The sequence below is a fragment of the Heteronotia binoei genome, chromosome 19, assembly GCF_032191835.1.
Source record: "Heteronotia binoei isolate CCM8104 ecotype False Entrance Well chromosome 19, APGP_CSIRO_Hbin_v1, whole genome shotgun sequence".
Taxonomy (NCBI): domain Eukaryota; kingdom Metazoa; phylum Chordata; class Lepidosauria; order Squamata; family Gekkonidae; genus Heteronotia; species Heteronotia binoei.
In genome coordinates, this window is record NC_083241.1 from 2,571,308 (window position 1) to 2,589,167 (window position 17,860).

The window sequence follows — 17,860 nt, forward strand, 5'->3', positions numbered from 1 at the left end:
TAACAAGGCATAGAGGCCAAGACTTTCATAAGAATGCAAGACCCCTGCTGGATCAGACCAGTGGTCCATCCAGTCCAGGATCTAGTCTCACACAAAACAAGGCACAGAAGCCAAGGCCTTCATAACAACATCAGAAGAGCCCTGCTGGGTCAGACCAGGGAGGGTCCATCTAGTCCAGCCTCCTGTCTCACACAGGGGCCGACTCAGTTCCTCTGAGGGATCAACAATAGAGCAGAGAGACTGAGGCCTTCATAAGAACATCAGAAGAGCCCTGCTGGATCAGACCAGGGAGGGTCCATCTAGTCCAGCCTCCTGTCTCACACAGTGACCAACCAGGTCCTCTGGAGGGCCAACAACAGGGCCTGGAGGCGGAGACGTTCCTCTGATAAGAACATAAAAGAGCCTTGCTGATTCAGACCAATGGGGGTCCATCTAGTCCAGCCTCCTGTCTCACACAGTGGCCAACCAGGTCCTCTGGAGGGCCAACAACGGGGCAGAGAAGCCGAGGCCTTCCCCTGAGAAGAATATCAGAATAACCCGGCTGGATCAGACCAGTGAGGGTTCATCTAGTCCAGCCTACTGTCTCACAGTGGCCAACCAGTGGCCTCTCTGGAGGGCCAACAACAGGGCAGAGAGGCCAAGTCTTTCCCCGATAAGAATATCAGAAGAGCCCTGCTGGGTCAGACCAGTGAGGGTCCATCTAGTCCAGCCTCCTGTCTCACACAGTGGCCAACCAGTTCCTCTGGAGGGCCAACAACAGGGCAGAGAGGCCGTGGCCTTCCCCTGAGAAGAAAATCAGAAGAGCCCTGCTGGATCAGACCAGTGAGGGTCCATCTAGTCCAGCCTCCTGTCTCACAATCGGTTCCTCTGGAGGGCCAACAACAGGGCAGGGAGACCGAGGCCTTCCCTTGAGGTTACCTCCCAGCTCTAGGATTCAAAGGTCTACTGGCTCTGAATGTGGAGGTTCCCCTCAGTCACCGTAACTAGTAGCCATTGACAGACTTATCCTCCATGCAAAGATGGGCTTCTTTAGCCTTGTTTGAATCTGGGTGCAGATTTTTATGTAAAGGCCAGAATAGGATAGGCCCCGTTAACGCTTATTTTTCAGCAACTCTTTTGATGGCTTTTTGACACTTCTGAAAACTTCAACAGGAACTCTTCTTTTTTAAAGTTCAAAGGTAGGCAATTGTCCCTCCCCCTCTTTCATTAGAAGCTCATCCGCAGTTTCCCAGGTCGATGCTGGGATGGCCACCTACTTCCAACTCCAAGTACGACCTTGCTGATGCCAGCACTGGGAACGGGAAGAACCGACAACCAACACAAAGCCCTTAAAACTTCAGAACAGCCGCCAGGTCCTCCAGATTGTCCTATTCCTGGATCTTCTGCATCTTCCATTATAAGCACTGAGTGGTGGCCACCAGTGGTTTTGAGAGCCAGTTTGGTGTAGTGGTTAAGCGAGTGGACTCTTATCTGGCAGAACCAGGTTTGATTCCCCACTCCTCCGCCTGCAGCTGCTGGAATGGCCTTGGGTCAGCCTAGAGCTCTCTTATCTGGGAGAACCAGGTTTGATTCCCCACTCCTCCACTTGCAGCTGCAGGAATGGCCTTGGGTCAGCCAGAGCTCTCTTATCTGGGAGAACCGGGTTTGATTCCCCACTCCCCCACTTGCAGCTGCTGGAATTGCCTTGGGTCAGCCAGAGCTCTCTTATCTGGGAGAACCGGGTTTGATTCCCCACTCCTCCGCCTGCAGCTGCTGGAATGGCCTTGGGTCAGCCAGAGCTCTCTTATCTGGGAGAACCGGGTTTGATTCCCCGCTCCTCCGCCTGCAGCTGCTGGAATGGCCTTGGGTCAGCCTAGAGCTCTCTTATCTGGGAGAACCAGGTTTGATTCCCCACTCCTCCACTTGCAGCTGCAGGAATGGCCTTGGGTCAGCCAGAGCTCTCTTATCTGGGAGAACCGGGTTTGATTCCCCGCTCCTCCACTTGCGCCTGCTGGAATGGCCTTGGGTCAGCCATAGCTCTTGCAGGAGTTGTCCTTAAAAGAGCAGCTTCTGGGAGAGCTCCCTCAGCTCCACTCACCTCACAGGGTGTCTTTTGTGGGGGAGGAAGATAAAGGAGATTGTGAGCCGCTCTGAGACTCTTAAGTGGAGGGCGGAATATAAATCCAATGTCGTTTTCTTCATTTGCCCCTTGAACACTCCTAAGGCTAAAGCATTTCATTAACCTAATGAACTTCGCGTGAAGCTGCCTTCATCTTGACTGAACGGCTGGTGGAAGGTGCTGACAAGTTGCAGCTGACTTACGGTGACCTTGTAGGATTTCCAAGGCTGGAGACATCCAGAGGTGGTTTGCCTGCCTCTGTGTAGCTACCCCGGATTTCCTTGGTCTTCTCCCTCCAAGGACTAACCAGGGACAACCCTGCTTAGCTTCAGAGATCTGGTGAGATCAGTTTAACCTGTGCCCACTAGCTCAGGAGCAACCCAACTAGATCTGGGCAAAGCATTGTTCATCCATTAATTCATTACATGACGGGAGAAACTGAAAAGTCAATGAAGGCTTTTTGAATCTTGAAGACTGTGAAAAGCAGTTCCCCCCCTCCCCCAGAAAAAAAATCTGCTTTTTTACTGGTTCAAGGAAAGGCCGTCAAATATCCCACTAAACTCTCTGTTACAAACTGTCTTGAGAGCCAGTTTGGTGTGGTGGTGAAGTGTGCAGACTCTTATCTGGGTGAACGGGGTTTGATTCCCCACTCCTCCACTTGCACCTGCTGGAATGGCCTTGGGTCAGCCAGAGCTCTCTTATCTGGGAGAACTGGGTTTGATTCCCCACTCCTCCACTTGCACCTGCTGGAATGGCCTTGGGTTAGCCATAGCTCTTTTATCTGGGAGAACCGGGTTTGATTCCCCACTCCTCCACTTGCAGCTGCTGAAATGGCCTTGGGTCAGCCAGAGCTCTCGCAGAGTTGTCCTTGAAAGGGCAGCTTCTGGGAAAGCTCTCAGCCCCACCCACCTCACAGGGTGTCTGTTGTGAGGAAGGAAGGGAAAGGAGATTGTAAGCCGCTCTGAGACTCTGTCCTTGAAAGGGCAGCTGCTGTAAGAACTTTCTCAGCCCCACCCACCTCACAGGGTGTCTGTTGTGGGGAGAGAAGTTATAGGAGATTGTAAGCCACTGAGTCTCTGATTCAGAGAGAAAGGCGGGGTACAAATCTGTGATTTTCAATAACCCTTGAAAGCCAAAACGGCCCCAGAATCACCTCCTGCCTTACCAGTTAAAGCTGGAGCTTGTTGATGAATCAGGTTAAAGATTGGTTGGCCAATTATAGGGCATAGCTGTAGATTTGCAGCTATCTTCCACTTCAGTTTGTGGTGGATGAACTCCTCTCAAAGGTGGCAGGGTTTTTGCCTCTTCAGATTTGGGGTGCTCTCCACAGTCTGCAACAGAGTACTTTAAATACTGCCCCCAAAGTTGTCAAGGGCAAAAGACAGACCTATGACAAACTTGTGGGTTTTTCAAGGCAAGAGACGTTCAGAGGTGGTTTCTGCCATGGCCTGCCTCTATGAAGAATGGCTAAAGCGACCCTGGACTTCCTCAAAGTCGAAGTTTATTAAAAACAGCCATAAGACCAGCATACGAAATAATATAATACAATATAAGAACACGGCAATAGAGAATTACAGCTATAAATCCTAAAATTCCGGACCGAACTAATCCTTCACGAATGACTCAACTTACAGCACGATCTACGCTTTTTAATTACCAGATAACAATACCTAGCAACCTTGCGTGAGACGGAATCATAATTGTCAGCCAATAAAAGCTTCATCAATTGTTCCTCGGCATATTTACGATAATTTGCCAATGGTTTAAAATGTGAGAGAAGGGGTATCAGCAGCTGCTGCCGCTCTTCGCCATACATAGGACAATGAAGAAATATATGGGCGGCTGACTCCACCTGATCCGACGCACAAAAACTAATCCTCTGGTGCCTGAGAGTCCGGGAATATCTACCAAAAAGGGCTGCTGATGGGAGCGCATAGAAACGGGCTCTAGTAAATGCCCATCTATAATTAGGGGTTTTTTTATAAATCCAAGATAAGATGCGGAATTTAGGCTTAGTCCCAGTTTCAGTTTCTTGTAATAAAAAGGTCGGGCTGCATAATCATTTTGTGCTTCGATATCCTTAAATCTTTGAGAAATCAAACTCCTTGCATACTTCTGCCCTCCCTCTAATAAATTTTCAGGGTCTAACCCAATTGATTTCAGTTTATCAACTACTTTATGAGACCATTGGGGATATGGAGTTGATGTCAAAAAATCAGGGATAAGCCCCAGCGGGTTGAGATGAGTCTTAATCCAATAGTTACACCTCTGAATCCAGACGTTCAATGTAACTGTAGATAAACCAGCTTCCTGTCTCAATATCAAACTTGGCGTACTTTTCGGGGTATAAAAAAGTGCTCTAAGAAATTTCGATTGCACTAACTCCAATTCTTTAATTTTACTCACAGGCAATATTTGCGTTCCATAAATCATCTGAGGGAGAACTTTGCTCAAATAAAGTTTGCGAGCATCCGGCACATTCTGGACTCCCTCTTCCCTAAAGACAGGTCTGAAAGCACCCTTTGATTCGGTTGTGAGGGAAAGATTATGGGCTAAATTAAATCAGACTACCATAGATAAGAGATTACTACTGCTGATGGTTAATTTATATAAAAGCACAGGTTTACCTAAACTTCCTCGGCCAGGCCTGCTTAGCTTCTGAAATCTGATGAGATCAGGCTAGTCTGGGCCATCCAGGTGAGGAGAGAGACAAAGGGAGGTGGTTTGCCGTTGCCTGCCTCTGCGTAGCAACCCTGGGCTTCCTTGGTGGTCTCCCATCCAAGTCCTGAGAGGCCAACCCTTTGTTTTATTCAAGGGCAAAGAGAATTCTCGTGCTTGGGTACACTTGGCAATACCCCCCCCCGCCCCCCCATCAGTTAGATGTTGAGCCTCTTTGGCCGTTGCTTCTCTTCTGTCTTATATAGGACCTCTCTGCTTCTCTCTCTTACCTGGAGTTGTTCTATTGCATATTCATATTACTTTTCTTAACATGACAACACGTTAAGACGACAACATGAGGGATTTTAAAAAAAAGCCACTCCTGCAGTCCCCCCAACCTGCAGTTTGGTGCCACCGAAATCTAATATCTGCCATGGATCTTTTCGTCTCCACATCACCGAAGGGTATTTTGTTACACCTGCCAGCTACTCTGCCCGCCCTTCTCGACTAGTGGACTTCAGCCTCGCCGGAGAGGGAGAGGACAACGGGAGGAGGCGGCCCAAGCAACTGCAGCCCCAAGAGAAGCCGATAAAAGCCAGTCATGGTGAATAAAGGAGAGTTCTGGTTTCTGTGCATGTGAATGGGGGAAGGGAGTCTTTATTTGCAGACAGCTTCATTTAACCTGGTGTCTTGTCTTGTGTGTGCATTGCAGGCAAAATTCCTCTCCCAGGATCAAATCAACGGTATGTACCTTTCTTAAAAAAGCAATGGCAGTCAATTATATTTTAACATATCTGGTGTTTTTCCTAACTGATCCCGCTCTGCCTTGGGAATGCTCCAGGCAGCTCTCACCGGGCACTGGCTGAGTCTCTGGGTCCTGCATTTTAATAGCAGAGCAGCATTCGGCCCTCCTCCCAAATCTGGCGTCATGCCACCTTGTGGTAGCTCCAAGTCCAAGAGTTTCACTGCTTTGCAGTTTTAACTTAACCTGTAAGCAACCTAAGTGGATTCAGGTGCGTAGCAGTCTTGGTCCGAAGCAGCAGAACAAAGGTTTGAGTCTAGGGACATCTTTAAGACCAACCAAGTTAGGGTTGCCAAGTCCAATTTAAGAAATATCTGGGGACTTTGGGGGTGGAGCCGGGAGACTATGGGGGTGGAGCCAGGAGACATTAGGGGTGGAGCCAAGATCAAGGCTGTGACAAGCATAATTGAACTCCAAAGGGAGTTCTGGCCATCACATTTAAAGGGACGGCACACCTTTTCAATGCCTTCCTTCCGTAGGAAATAACGAAGGATAGGGGCACCTTCTTTGGGGGCTCATAGAATTGGACCCCCTGGTCCAATCGTTTTGAAACTTGGGGGGATACTTTGGGGAGAGGCACTAGATGCTGTACTGAAAATTTGGTGCCTCTACCCCAAAAAACAGGGGGCTCCCCAGAGCCTGAGATACCCGCGGCTCAATTCTCCACTATTTTCTATGGGAATAAATCTCCATAGGGATAACAGAGTTCCCAGCAGACATTTCTCTCCCCTCCCCCCGCTTTCTGACGTCCCTGAACGCCTCCAAACTGGGGGATCCCCTGCCCCCACCTGGGAATTGGCAACCCTAAACCAAGTTGAATTCCAGGCATAAAAAGGTTTCATACGTTTGTGCCTGCACGGGAAAGCTTATACCCAGAATAAAAAATTGTTAGTCTCAAAAAGGTGCCCCTGGGCTCAGATTTGCTATAATAATCTGATTATTCAAAGCATCCAATGAAATATGTTCCTTTAAAAAAAAACATCAAGTCACAATGATTTGCCTGTGTAAAAACTCAGTGTGGTAAATGGCTGCGGCACTGAACTGCAGAATTGCTTTCAATCCGTTCAGTTCTTGCCTTGGGTATTAGTATCATGTCACGTGATTACAGCATCTGTTTCATTGTTGGTTTTGTTAACATTGATATGAAGAGTTCTATACTTTTGAAAAATAGTTCAAGAATGAGTTCCGGACTTCAAGGCGCCACCAGCCTAGGTGAGCAGGAGGCTGTTTTGATGGAGAAGGTGAAAACTTTAAGGAATGCTGATCGAGTTGATTGATTTTAAAAATCGCCGTGGCTTCGATCATTGTTCTCTGTCCTGGAGGTTCGGGAATCACGGATGGAGTCTGGGGAGGGCGGGGTTTGTAGAGGGGAGGGACTTCAGTGTAGGGATGCCAACCTCCAGGTGGGAGCTGGCAGGGGGGTCCCCTGAAATCCCGCAGTCAATGTTCCCTCTAAGCTGCAGAGCCTTGTGAGCAAAAATGCTACTTTGTGATCGACTGGCATGAAAGTTGCGAGCTCCTGCATAAATTAGTATGCTCTGGGGCCATCCTTCCTAAGACCAAAATGTGCGAGCTGGAGGATAAAAATCTGTGAGCTAGCTCACGCTAACTCAGCTTAGAGGGAACACTGCCCACAGTATCCCTGATCCTCCATGTTTCTCAGTTAGTGGAGAAATGCTGTTCAAACCAATCACGAAGATGATCTGACTCCACATAGGGTTGCCAATCCCCAGGTGGGGGCAGGGGATCCCCCAGTTTGGAGACACACACCCCTGCTTCGGGATCATCAGAAAGCGGGGGGAGGGGAGGGAAATGTCTGCTGGGAACTCTATTATTCCCTATGGAGATTTATTCCCTTAGAAAATAATGGAGAATTGATCTGCGGGTATCTGGGGCTCTGGGGGGGCTGTTTTTTGGGGTAGAGGCACCAAATTTTCAGTATAGCATCTAGTGCCTCTCCCCCAAATATCCTCCAAGTTTCAAAAAGATTGGACTAGGGAGTCCAATTCTATGTGCCCCAAAAGAAGGTGCCCCTATCCTTCATTATTTCCTATGGAAGGAAGGAATTGAAAAGGTGTGCCATCCCTTTAAATGTGATGGCCAGAACTCCCTTTGGAGTTCAATTATGCTTGTCACAGCCTTGATCATGGCTCCACCCCCAAAGTCTCCTGACTCCACCCCCAAAGTCCCCAGATATTTCTTGAATTGTACTTGGCAACCCTAACTCCACAAGAGAAAGAAATTGTGCATACAAAAATAGAAGCACATCTTACATGACATATTCATGAAGGTAGATTTAAGTGGTTGTGAACAGATGAACTTCAAAAAAGGTTAACTTGCTACAGCTCTAAGCCCAAGGAAGAGAGAGAAGGGAGGTCCTATAGAAGATGGAAAACCAGAAGGCCAGCGAGGGCCGATCAGCATCTGACCATTGAGAGAGCGGGGCCAAGCGTACCTGAGAGTGAATTTTCTTAACCCTTTCCCTCCCAGATCCTCTTGCATACAGAGTTACAATGCCCAACTGCAGAACAAAGTTTGAGTCCAATCAGGCACCTTCTAGATCAACAAAAGTGTATTCAAGGGATTATCTTCTCTGTGCACGCGCACTTCCTCAGATACATAGAAATGGAAATTGACAGCTCTTATATATAGGTAGATTCCTCTACCTAGGTGAACAGCAGATTAGCATACAACTTACTGAAGATGTTTTGACATCTGCAAAGACTAGATGGCAACAACAAGCTAAGTTTCTAGGTCCCAATATGCTTGGATTTAATGACATATGTGCCTGCACATGAAAGCTCATACTTGAATAAACTTATCTCGGTCTTCAGGGTGCCCCTATACTCAAAATTTCTTCTGCTGCTTCACAGCTACCCACCTGGATCGAATACCCAACAGTATTCAGGTGCAGTGTTGAAACTGGGGTCCTCCTTCTCTCCCCAACCAGAGTTCAAGGAATGTTTCTCCCTCTACGATAAGAAGCACAAAGGCAAGATCAAGGCAAGCGATCTCATCACCGTTATGCGTTGCTTGGGGGCCAGCCCCACTCCAGGCGAAGTCACCAACCACCTTCAGGCCCATAAAGTGGGTAAGTAAAAGGAAAGGAATTGGTAATCCTGGTAACCGGGGCTTTTTTGGGAGCAGGAACTCCTTTGCATCTTAGGCCACACACCCCTGATGTAGCACACTGGGGCACAAAGTAATACGCATTGGGGCCAAAAATCCCAGCTACAAATAGAAGTTGATGGGTTGTGAACTGGCAGAGACTGACCAAGAGAGAGATCTTGGGGTCATGGTAAATAACTCACTGAAAATGTCAAGACAGTGTGCGATTGCAATAAAAAAGGCCAACGCCATGCTGGGAATTATTAGGAAGGGAATTGAAAACAAATCAGCCAGTATCATAATGCCCCTGTATAAATCGATGGTGCGGTCTCATTTGGAGTACTGTGTGCAGTTCTGGTCGCCGCACCTCAAAAAGGATATTATAGCATTGGAGAAAGTCCAGAAAAGGGCAACTAGAATGATTTAAGGGTTGCAACACTTTCCCTATGAAGAAAGGTTGAAACGTTTGGGGCTCTTTCGCTTGGAGAAATGTCGACTGCGGGGGGACATGATAGAGGTTTACAAGATTATGCATGGGATGGAGAAAGCAGAGAAAGAAGTACTTTTCTCCCTTTCTCACAATGTAAGAACTTGTGGACATTCGATGAAATTGCTGAGCAGTCGGGTTAGAACGGATAAAAGGAAGTACTTCACCCATAGGGTGATTAACAGGTGGAATTCACTGCCACAGGAGGTGGTAGCAGTTACAAGCATAGCCAGCTTCAAGAGAGGGTTAGATAAAAATATGGAGCAGAGGTCCATCAGTGGCTATTAGCCACAGTGTGTGTATGTATATATATATACGTATATAATTTTTTGGCCACTGTGTGACACAGAGTGTTGGACTGGATGGGCCATTGGCCTGATCCAACATGGCTTCTCTTATGTTCTTAGCCAATCCTCCTGGAGCTTACAGTAGAAGAAGAAGAAGAATTGCAGATTTATACCCCGCCCTTCTCTCTGAATCAGAGACTCAGAGCGGCTTACAATCTCCTGTATCTTCTCCCCCCACAGCAGACATCCTGTGAGGTGGGGGGGGGGGCTGAGAGGGCTCTCACAGCAGCTGCCCTTTCAAGGACAACCTCTGCCAGAGCTAATGGTGAACCCAAGGCCAATCCAGCAGGCGCAAGTGGAAGAGTGGGGAATCAAACCCGGTTCTTCCAGATAAGAGTCCACACACTTAACCACTACACCAAACTGGCACCAAGTAGGCCCTGTACGAAGTGCCCTCTAAGCTCTTGGAGGATTGGCTACATCAGGGAGGTGTGGCCTAATATGCAAAGGAGTTCCTGCTACAAAAAAAGCCCTGTTGGTAACCCACGCTCTTTCTGGCACCTAGAATATCTAAATAGGACCTCCATGTGTAGTAGAGACAGTGTAACTTTGAGCACCAGTGGCTTGGGAAGAAATTCTTTGTGAGCGTCTTTTTGGGCTGGTCTTCAGTTGTAGACTGGATCACGGTCACTTTTCCCCTGGAAAACCCAATCCTGGCTTTCTTCCAGTTCACTGAAGGATACTTATAAAACTCCAAGAGGCAGCTATGCAGGGAACACCCCTTCAGACCCTTGGCTTGGAACCTCCCAATTTTTGGCCAGCGGACCTTGCCCCAATGGGTGGCATTTTGTTCCAGGTGTTCTGAAAACCCCACAAGCACCTACAGCAGGCGTCCCCCAACACTTGGGGCCTGTGGGCACCTTTGGAATTCGGACACCGCATGGTGAGCACGGTTGCAAAATGGCTGCCATGAAACAGCTGCAGCAGGAGGCGGAGTCAGCCACAAAATAGGGGAGGGACGGTGGCTCAGTGATCGAGCATCTGCTTGGGAAGCAGAAGGTCCCAGGTGCAATCCCTGGCATCTCCAAAAAAGGGTCCAGGCAAATAGGTGTGAAAAACCTCAGCTTGAGACCCTGGAGAGCCGCTGCCAGTCTGAGTCTGAGAAGACAATACTGACTTCGATGGACCAAGGGTCTGATTCAGTAGAAGGCAGCTTCATATGTTCATAATAATTGCCACGGCTCCCCTTCAGTCACACAGAGAAGATCCTTGTGTTGCAGAGGACGCTGCTGTCAAAACAGTGTTTTTAAAAACCCACACAGCCGATGAAATCTCCAATGGCCAATCAGAAGGCTTGCTGAGAAAGAACCTCACCCTGGGCCAAAGGAGGCCAAATTAAAAACAGCTAGAGAGCAGGCCTTCTCGATACTGGCACCTCAATGGTGGAACCAGCTGCCGGAGGAGGTGCGGGCCCTACGGGATTTCAATCCGTTCCGTAGGGCTTGCAAAACCGCCCTCTTCCAACTAGCTTTCTAAAATAGAACCTGGTAGTAGCATCAAGCCATCTTTGTCCATATTGAGATTGTGGCACCATTAAGTTATACTGCTTTTAATTTATTTATTTAATAATATTTAATTTACAAATTGTATTGTAACTGTATTATCTTGTTTTTACTGTTATAACATGGTTTATACCATGTCCTGTAAGCCGCCCTGAGCCTGCCTAGGCGGGGAGGGCGGGGTATAAATAAAAATTTATTATTATTATTATTATTACCTGGCCCCATCTTCTTTCCAAAAACACCTTTCAAAAGCCCTTTCAAGAGAAGCGAAGGACACTGGAGATACGGAGCAATGCCAATTGAAATATTGTAAAAAACAAACTGCGGTACTGCAGTCCTAAGCTCTGCTCACGACCTGAGTTCAATCCCCAGCGGAAGCTGGGCTTTCAGGTAGCTGGCTCAAGGCTGACTCAGCCTTCCATCCTTCCGAGGTCGGTAAAAGGAATCCCCAGCTTGCTGGGGTGTGTGTGTGTCTGTGTGTGTAGATGGCTGGGGAAGGCAATGGCAAACCATCCCGTAAAAAAGTCTGCCGTGAAAACGTTGTGAAAGCAACGTCACCCCAGAGTCGGAAACAACTGGTGCTTGCACAGGGGACCTTTCCTTTCCAATCCCTCGGTGAGCTGCCTGAGGAAGGATTCACTCTGAGAGTGGACGGAAACGGCAATCCAGCTGCAGCCACACCTGTTTGGGGATTGCAGTCACACCTGCATTGGGCTTCAGGAAGTCCCGCAAACAGAGAAAAAACACTGTATATTGTAAAATGGACTGTACAATATTTCTAAATTAACATGTGAAAAATACTGTACTTTAAAACTTTCTCAATATTTGTATTAGTTAAAGCTCTCACGGAGTGTTCTAAGTCGTATACCTTCCAAAAACACCCGGCAGGCACCGGGAAAAGCTGGGGACTAAGCTGAGTTAGTGTGGGCTAGGCTCACAGTTTTTTAGCCTCCAGCTCACACCTTTTTGTCTTCGCTCAGGAAGGATGGCCCCAGAGCAAGCTAATTGATGCAGGAGCTCACAACTTGAATGCCAGTAGTTCATGGATCAGAATTTTTGCTCACAAAAGAGAGCATTGGACCCTTGGCTCCCAGGCTCAACGAGGTGGTGGTGGGAGGGCGGATTTAGATTAGGCCTTGCTCTGAGATCCAGCAGTGCAGCTCTTGGGTTCCTCTGGGATTTCACGGCAGCCCTTTCGGACAGGATCCTGGAAGCTGATTCTGTCCCCTCCTGCTTCCAGGCAACAACGCAGAGCTGGATTTCTCCACTTTCCTGTCCATAATGTACAAGCAGATGCAGCAAGAAGACCCCGAGAACGAAATCCTGCTCGCCATGCTGATGACCGACGAGCAGAAGACCGGGGTCATCACAGTGGCTGAACTGAAGGCCAAGCTGACCGGCCTCGGAGAGAAGCTGTCCGGGGAAGAGGGTGAGAGCAGCTCCCGCCACCCCCCCCCCCATGCTTGGGGGCTGGAGGCTGAGTTTGAAAGCGAGATTGTGGCTTCTAGCATGGTCCACTCCCGTTTGCCTCTCGGGTTGCCAAGTCCAATTCAAATAACAGCTGGGGACTTTGGGGGTGGAGTCAGGAGACATTGGGGGTGGAGCCAGGAGACATAGGAGTGGAGCCAGGAGCAAGGGTGTGACAAGCATAATGGAACTCCAAAGGGAGTTCTGGCCATCACATTTAAAGGGACCACACACCTTTTCAATGCCTTCCCTCCACTGAAAATAATGGATAGGGGCACCTTCTTTGGGGGCTCATGGAATTGAACCCCCTGGTCCAATCTCTTTGAAACTTGGAGGGTGTTTTGGATAGAGGCACCAGATGCTATGCTGCAAATTTGGTGCAGCCTCTTCCGTCCACCCAGGAGTGGTGGGGCAAAAGGGTCAGCACAGCACCTCTGCTTCACTGCGGCCCGGTTGTTAACAGGACACGGACTGGTACTGGTCCATGGCCCGGGAATTGGGGACCCCGGCACTATGCAACAGTTTAGATGTCCTCTACGAATTGGGGTGTTGGAAGTGATTCCCTTACTGTGCAAATGTGTTGCAGTGAACAACCTTCTGAAGGAAGCCAAAGTGGGACACAACGGGATGGTCAAGTATGAAGACCTGGTCAAGTCCATCACCCGTCCTGTCGCTGTGGACCACTGAGGGCCAGGACCGGGGCACACCGAGTCCCCCTTCAGTCGCCTTTGCTGTTTGCTTACCTTAAAGAATAAATCTTGTGCCTGCCTGTGTAGAGACGGAGTTATTCTTCTCACAGCCCAAGGAGAAAAATCTTGAGTAGAAAAACAACTTGGCTTGTAGGAAGTCCCAGGGTCAACCCCAGCCTCTCCAAGTTAAGGGGATCAAATAGCAGGTGATATGAAAGATCTTGGTCTGAGACCCTGGAGAGACACTGCCAGTTTGAGCGGGCAATACTGACCTTTATGGACAAGGGTCTGGTTCAGTAGAAGTGGACAGTAATGTATTAGTCTGTTATATGTTCGATGATCATTAGAACATAAGAGAAGCCCTGTTGGATCAGGCCAATGGCCCCTCCAGTCCAACACTCTGTGTCACATAAGAACATAAGAGAAGCCCTGTTGGATCAGGCCAATGGCCCATCCAGTCCAACACTCTGTGTCACATAAGAACTGAAGAGAAGCCATGCTGGATCAGGCCAATGGCCCATCCAGTCCAACACTGTGTGTCACATAAGAACACAAGAGAAGCCCTGTTGGATGAGGCCAATGGCCCCTCCAGTCCAACACTCTGTTTCACATAAGAACATAACAGAAGCCCTGTTGGATCAGGCCAGTGGCCCATCTAGTCCAACACTCTGCATCACATAAGAACATAAGAGAAGCCCTGTTGGATCAGGCCAGTGGCCCATCCAGTCCAACACTCTGTGTCACATAAGAACATAAGAGAAGCCCTGTTGGATCAGGCCAGTGGCCCATCCAGTCCAACACTGTCACACAGTGGCCAAAAAAATAGGTGCCATCAGGAGGTCTATCAGTGCGGCCAGGACACTAGAAGTCTTCCCACTGTCCCCCCTCCCCCAGCACCAAGAATATAGAGCATCACTTGCCCCAGACAGAGAGTTCCAACAATACGCTGTGGCTAAGAGCCACTGATGGACCTCTGTTCCATATGTTTATCCAATCCCCTCTTGAAGCTGGCAATACTTGTAGCCACCACCACGTCCTGCAGCAGTGAACTCCATGTGTTGATCACCCTTTGGGTGAAGAAGTACTTTCTTTTATTAGTGCTAACCCAACTGCTCAGCGATTCTACTGATCAAATTCTACTGGGCAGCAGAATCAGTTCAAACAACCAAAATAAGGGACCAAGGATAATTCTAAGGTTGTCTGAGTTGGGAGGGTCTAGAAAATGAAACATTTTCTTCAAGGGAAGAAGACCGAAGATTTATACCCCATCCTTCTCTCTGTATTTCAGAACGGCTTACAATCTCCTTTTCCCTTCCTCCCCCACGAAACAAACATCCTGTGAGGTTGGTGAGACTGAGAGAATTCTCACAGCAGGTGCCCTTTCAAGGACAATTCTGCGAGAGCTCTGGCTAACCCAAGGCCATTCCAGCAGCTGCACGTGGAGGAGTGGGGAATCAAACCTGGTTCTCCCAGATAAGAGTCTGCACACTTCACCACTACACCAAACTGGCTGTTACCCCAAGGACTGGAAGAATACACAACATGCTACGAGATGTGTGTTGTACCTAAGGCAGCCAGCCATTCACTACCAGCCGTCAACTGCAAACCTTTCATGAAAATTACTGAAGAATATTAAAACATTTATTTATCCATTGTATATTTAAAAAATCACCTCTCAAAATACATATACCGTAATATCCAAATATCTTAGTTTCAGTATCAATATAATGATAGAAGGCGCATCCTGTGTTTTTGTACTATCAGATTCAGCTTGTGGCAAAACCCATCAATTTTAACTCGTTGCTTGAAAGCATGCCAAGCAGCCCTCTCACCACAATGCTGAATAGATGTTGTGACTTAAGTCCCCAAAGTCTCTGTTTAGCTCTATTTCAAGCTTGTTGCTTGAATGCGTATCAGACAGCAGTGAGGTTGTCTCTCATTCTCTGCGCAGAATTTCAGACTGGGGGGACTGAAACCGCAACAAATAGTCAGCATTGAGGCTAACCCTCTCTGATCTTAAGAACTTCTTAAGAGAAGCCCTGTGGGATCAGGCCAGTGGTCCATCCAGCCCAACACTCTGTGTCACACAGTGGCCAAGAAAAAAGAGTTGCCTTCAGGAGGTCCGTCAGTGGGGCCAGGACACTAGAAGCCCTCCCACTGTTTCCCCCCAAGCACTAAGAATACAGAGCATCACTGCCCCAGACAGAGAGTTCCTACAATATCCTGTGGCTAAAATCCACTGAAGAGTCCCATGGCGCAGTGTGGTAAAGCTGCAGTACTGCAGTCTGAACTCTCTGCTCACAACCTGAGTTCGATCCCAGTGGAAGCTGGTTTCAGGTAGCCGGCTCAGGGTGACTCAGCCTTCCATCCTTCCGAGGTCGGTAAAATGAGTCCCCAGCTTGCGGGGGGGGGGGGGGAAGTGTAGATGACTGGGGGAGGCAATGGCAAACCAACCCCGTAAAAAGTCTGCCATGAAAACATGAAAGCAACGTCGCCTCAGAGTCGGAAACGACTGGTGCTTGCACAGGGGACTACCTTTACCTTTTTTTGTAACATCCACTGATGGACCTCTGCTCCAGATGTTTATCCAATCCCTTCTCGAAGCTGTCTATGCTTGCAGCTGCCACCACTTCCCGTGGCAGTGAATTCCATGCGTAAACCACTCTTTGAGTGAAGGGTTTTTTTTATCAGTTCTAACCCGACTGCTCGGCGATTTCATGGAGTGTCCATAAGTTCCCATATTGTGAGAAGAGGAGCAAAAGTCCTTCTTTCCCTACCTTCTCTATCCCAGGCAGAATCTTGCAAGCCTCCATATCTTGGAAGATAAACAGGGTCGCTATGCAGAGGCAGGTAAAGGCAACCCACCGCTCTTTGTCTCTTGCCTCAGCTTGGATGGATCTCATGAGATCTGGGAAGTAAAGCAGGATCGGCCCAGGTTAGTCCTTGGGGGAGTCCAGGGTTGCTACGTAGAGGCAGCCAAGGGAAACCACCTCTGAACGTCTCCTGCCTTGAGAACCCCATGGAGAGATCGCCGTAAATTGGCTGCCACTTGGCAGTACTTTCTGCCACCGCATGATTACATTAATAGCAGCCCTAACATTTCTTGTGTTGGGCCACTCTAACTGTTCTGACCCGGATGAGCCTAGACTAGTCCAATCCGGGGCAGATCTTTGAAGGCCAGAAGGGTCAGCCCTGGTTTATTTATTACTTTGATCTTCTATCCCGTACTCTCCGCAGAAGGACTCAGGGCGGCTGACGGTCCGTTCAAAAATACGTACGATTACAATTTAAAACGATAAAATAACAATTGAAAATACATTTTAGGTGCTGTTCAGCCTCAGTATAGGTGGGATCCAATGTGCCCTCTAAGCCGCAGAGCAAAAAATTCTACTTTGTTAGCCACTGGCATGAAAGTTGTGAGCTAATGTTATCAATTAAGAAGAAGATATTGGATTTATATCCCGCCCTCCCCTCCGAAGAGTCTCAGAGTGGCTCACAATCTCCTTTCCCTTCCTCCCCCACAACACACAGACACCCTGTGAGGTAGATGAAGATATTGGATTTATATCCCACCCTCCACTCCGAAGAGTCTCAGAGCGGCTCACAGTCTCCTTTCCCTTCTTCCCCCACAACAGACACCCTGTGAGGTAGATGAAGATATTGGATTTATATCCCGCCCTCCACTCCGAAGAGTCCCAGAGCGGCTCACAATCTCCTTTCCCTTCCTCCCCCACAACAGACACGCTGTGAGGTGGGTGGGGCTGGAGAGGGCTCTCCCAGCAGCTGCCCTTTCAAGGACAACCTCTGCCAGAGCTCTGGCTGACCCAAGGCCCTTCCAGCAGGTGCAAGCGGAGGAGTGGGGAATCAAACCCGGTTCTCCCAGATAAGAGTCCGTACACTTAACCACTACACCAAACTGGCTCTAGGGTCATCCTCCCTGAGCGAAGACAAAAATGTGCGAGCTGGAGACGAAAAATCTGTGAGCTAGCTCACACTAACTCAGCTTAGAGGGAACACTGATGTGATCTTCTTTCTTCTGGCAGTGAACCTATGGTGATCGTAGTTCCTCAGCAGTGCAGGGTGGCAGTCGTCTCCCGGTTTATGTGTTGAAGGCCTGTCGAAATAATTCAGTTTTGGAGGTCATAAGAACATAAGAGAAGCCATGTTGGATCAGGCCAACGGCCCATCAAGTCCAACACTCTGTGTCACACAGTGGCAAAAAATTTTATATATACACACACACTGTGGCTAATAGCCACTGATGGACCTGTGCTCCATATTTTTATCTATACCCCTCTTGAAGGTGGCCATGCTTGTGGCCGCCACCACCTCCTGTGGCAGTGAATTCCACATGTTAATCACCCTTTGGGTGAAGAAGTACTTCCTTTTATCCGTTTTAACCTGTCTGCTCCGTTTTATCCGTTTTAACCTGGTCCTGTGGAATGGCTTTACAAATGGCCCTGACAGCCTCCGGGAGAGCACTCCTCATTTCTGGTGCTGCCACTGAGAAGGCCCTAGCCAGTGTGGAACGCAGTATGGCCTCCCTTGGTCCGAGGATGGACAGTTGGTTTTGTGTCCCTGAACACCGTGCTCTCTGGGGAACATATGGAGAAAGGTGGTCCTGTAGATTAGTGGTTAGTAGTCAGGTGGGAGACCACCAAAGAAGTTCAGGGTTGCTACACAGAGGCAAGCAATGAGAAAA

General features: G+C 48.5%; 1 protein-coding gene across 2 annotated transcripts; it reads left to right on the top strand.

Annotated features, from left to right (window-relative positions):
• Nucleotides 1-5,266: 5,266 nt before the first annotated feature.
• On the top strand, nt 5,267-13,244 carry CALML4 (calmodulin like 4). 2 transcript variants are annotated; one of them, XM_060260114.1, is made up of 5 exons: nt 5,267-5,360; nt 5,469-5,499; nt 8,509-8,649; nt 12,243-12,431; nt 13,056-13,244. In XM_060260114.1, exons 1-5 carry the CDS (start codon nt 5,358-5,360, stop codon nt 13,154-13,156), a joined length of 465 nt encoding a protein of 154 aa, XP_060116097.1. In that variant the 5' UTR covers nt 5,267-5,357; the 3' UTR covers nt 13,157-13,244. The 2 variants fall into 2 exon arrangements, with proteins under 2 accessions (XP_060116097.1, XP_060116096.1); XM_060260113.1 differs by having other exon boundaries at nt 5,290-5,499.
• Nucleotides 13,245-17,860: the final 4,616 nt, after the last annotated feature.

What these genes read in the sequence shown, in the direction of transcription:
- CALML4 (XM_060260113.1), top strand. Translation starts at nt 5,397, where the DNA reads ATGGGGGAAGGGAGTCTTTATTTGCAGACAGCTTCATTTAACCTGGTG. An exon ending in CTCCCAGGATCAAATCAACG is followed by an intron (nt 5,500 to 8,508) that starts GTATGTACCTTT and finishes CTCCCCAACCAG; the next exon opens with AGTTCAAGGAATGTTTCTCC. An exon ending in CCTTCAGGCCCATAAAGTGG is followed by an intron (nt 8,650 to 12,242) that starts GTAAGTAAAAGG and finishes TCCTGCTTCCAG; the next exon opens with GCAACAACGCAGAGCTGGAT.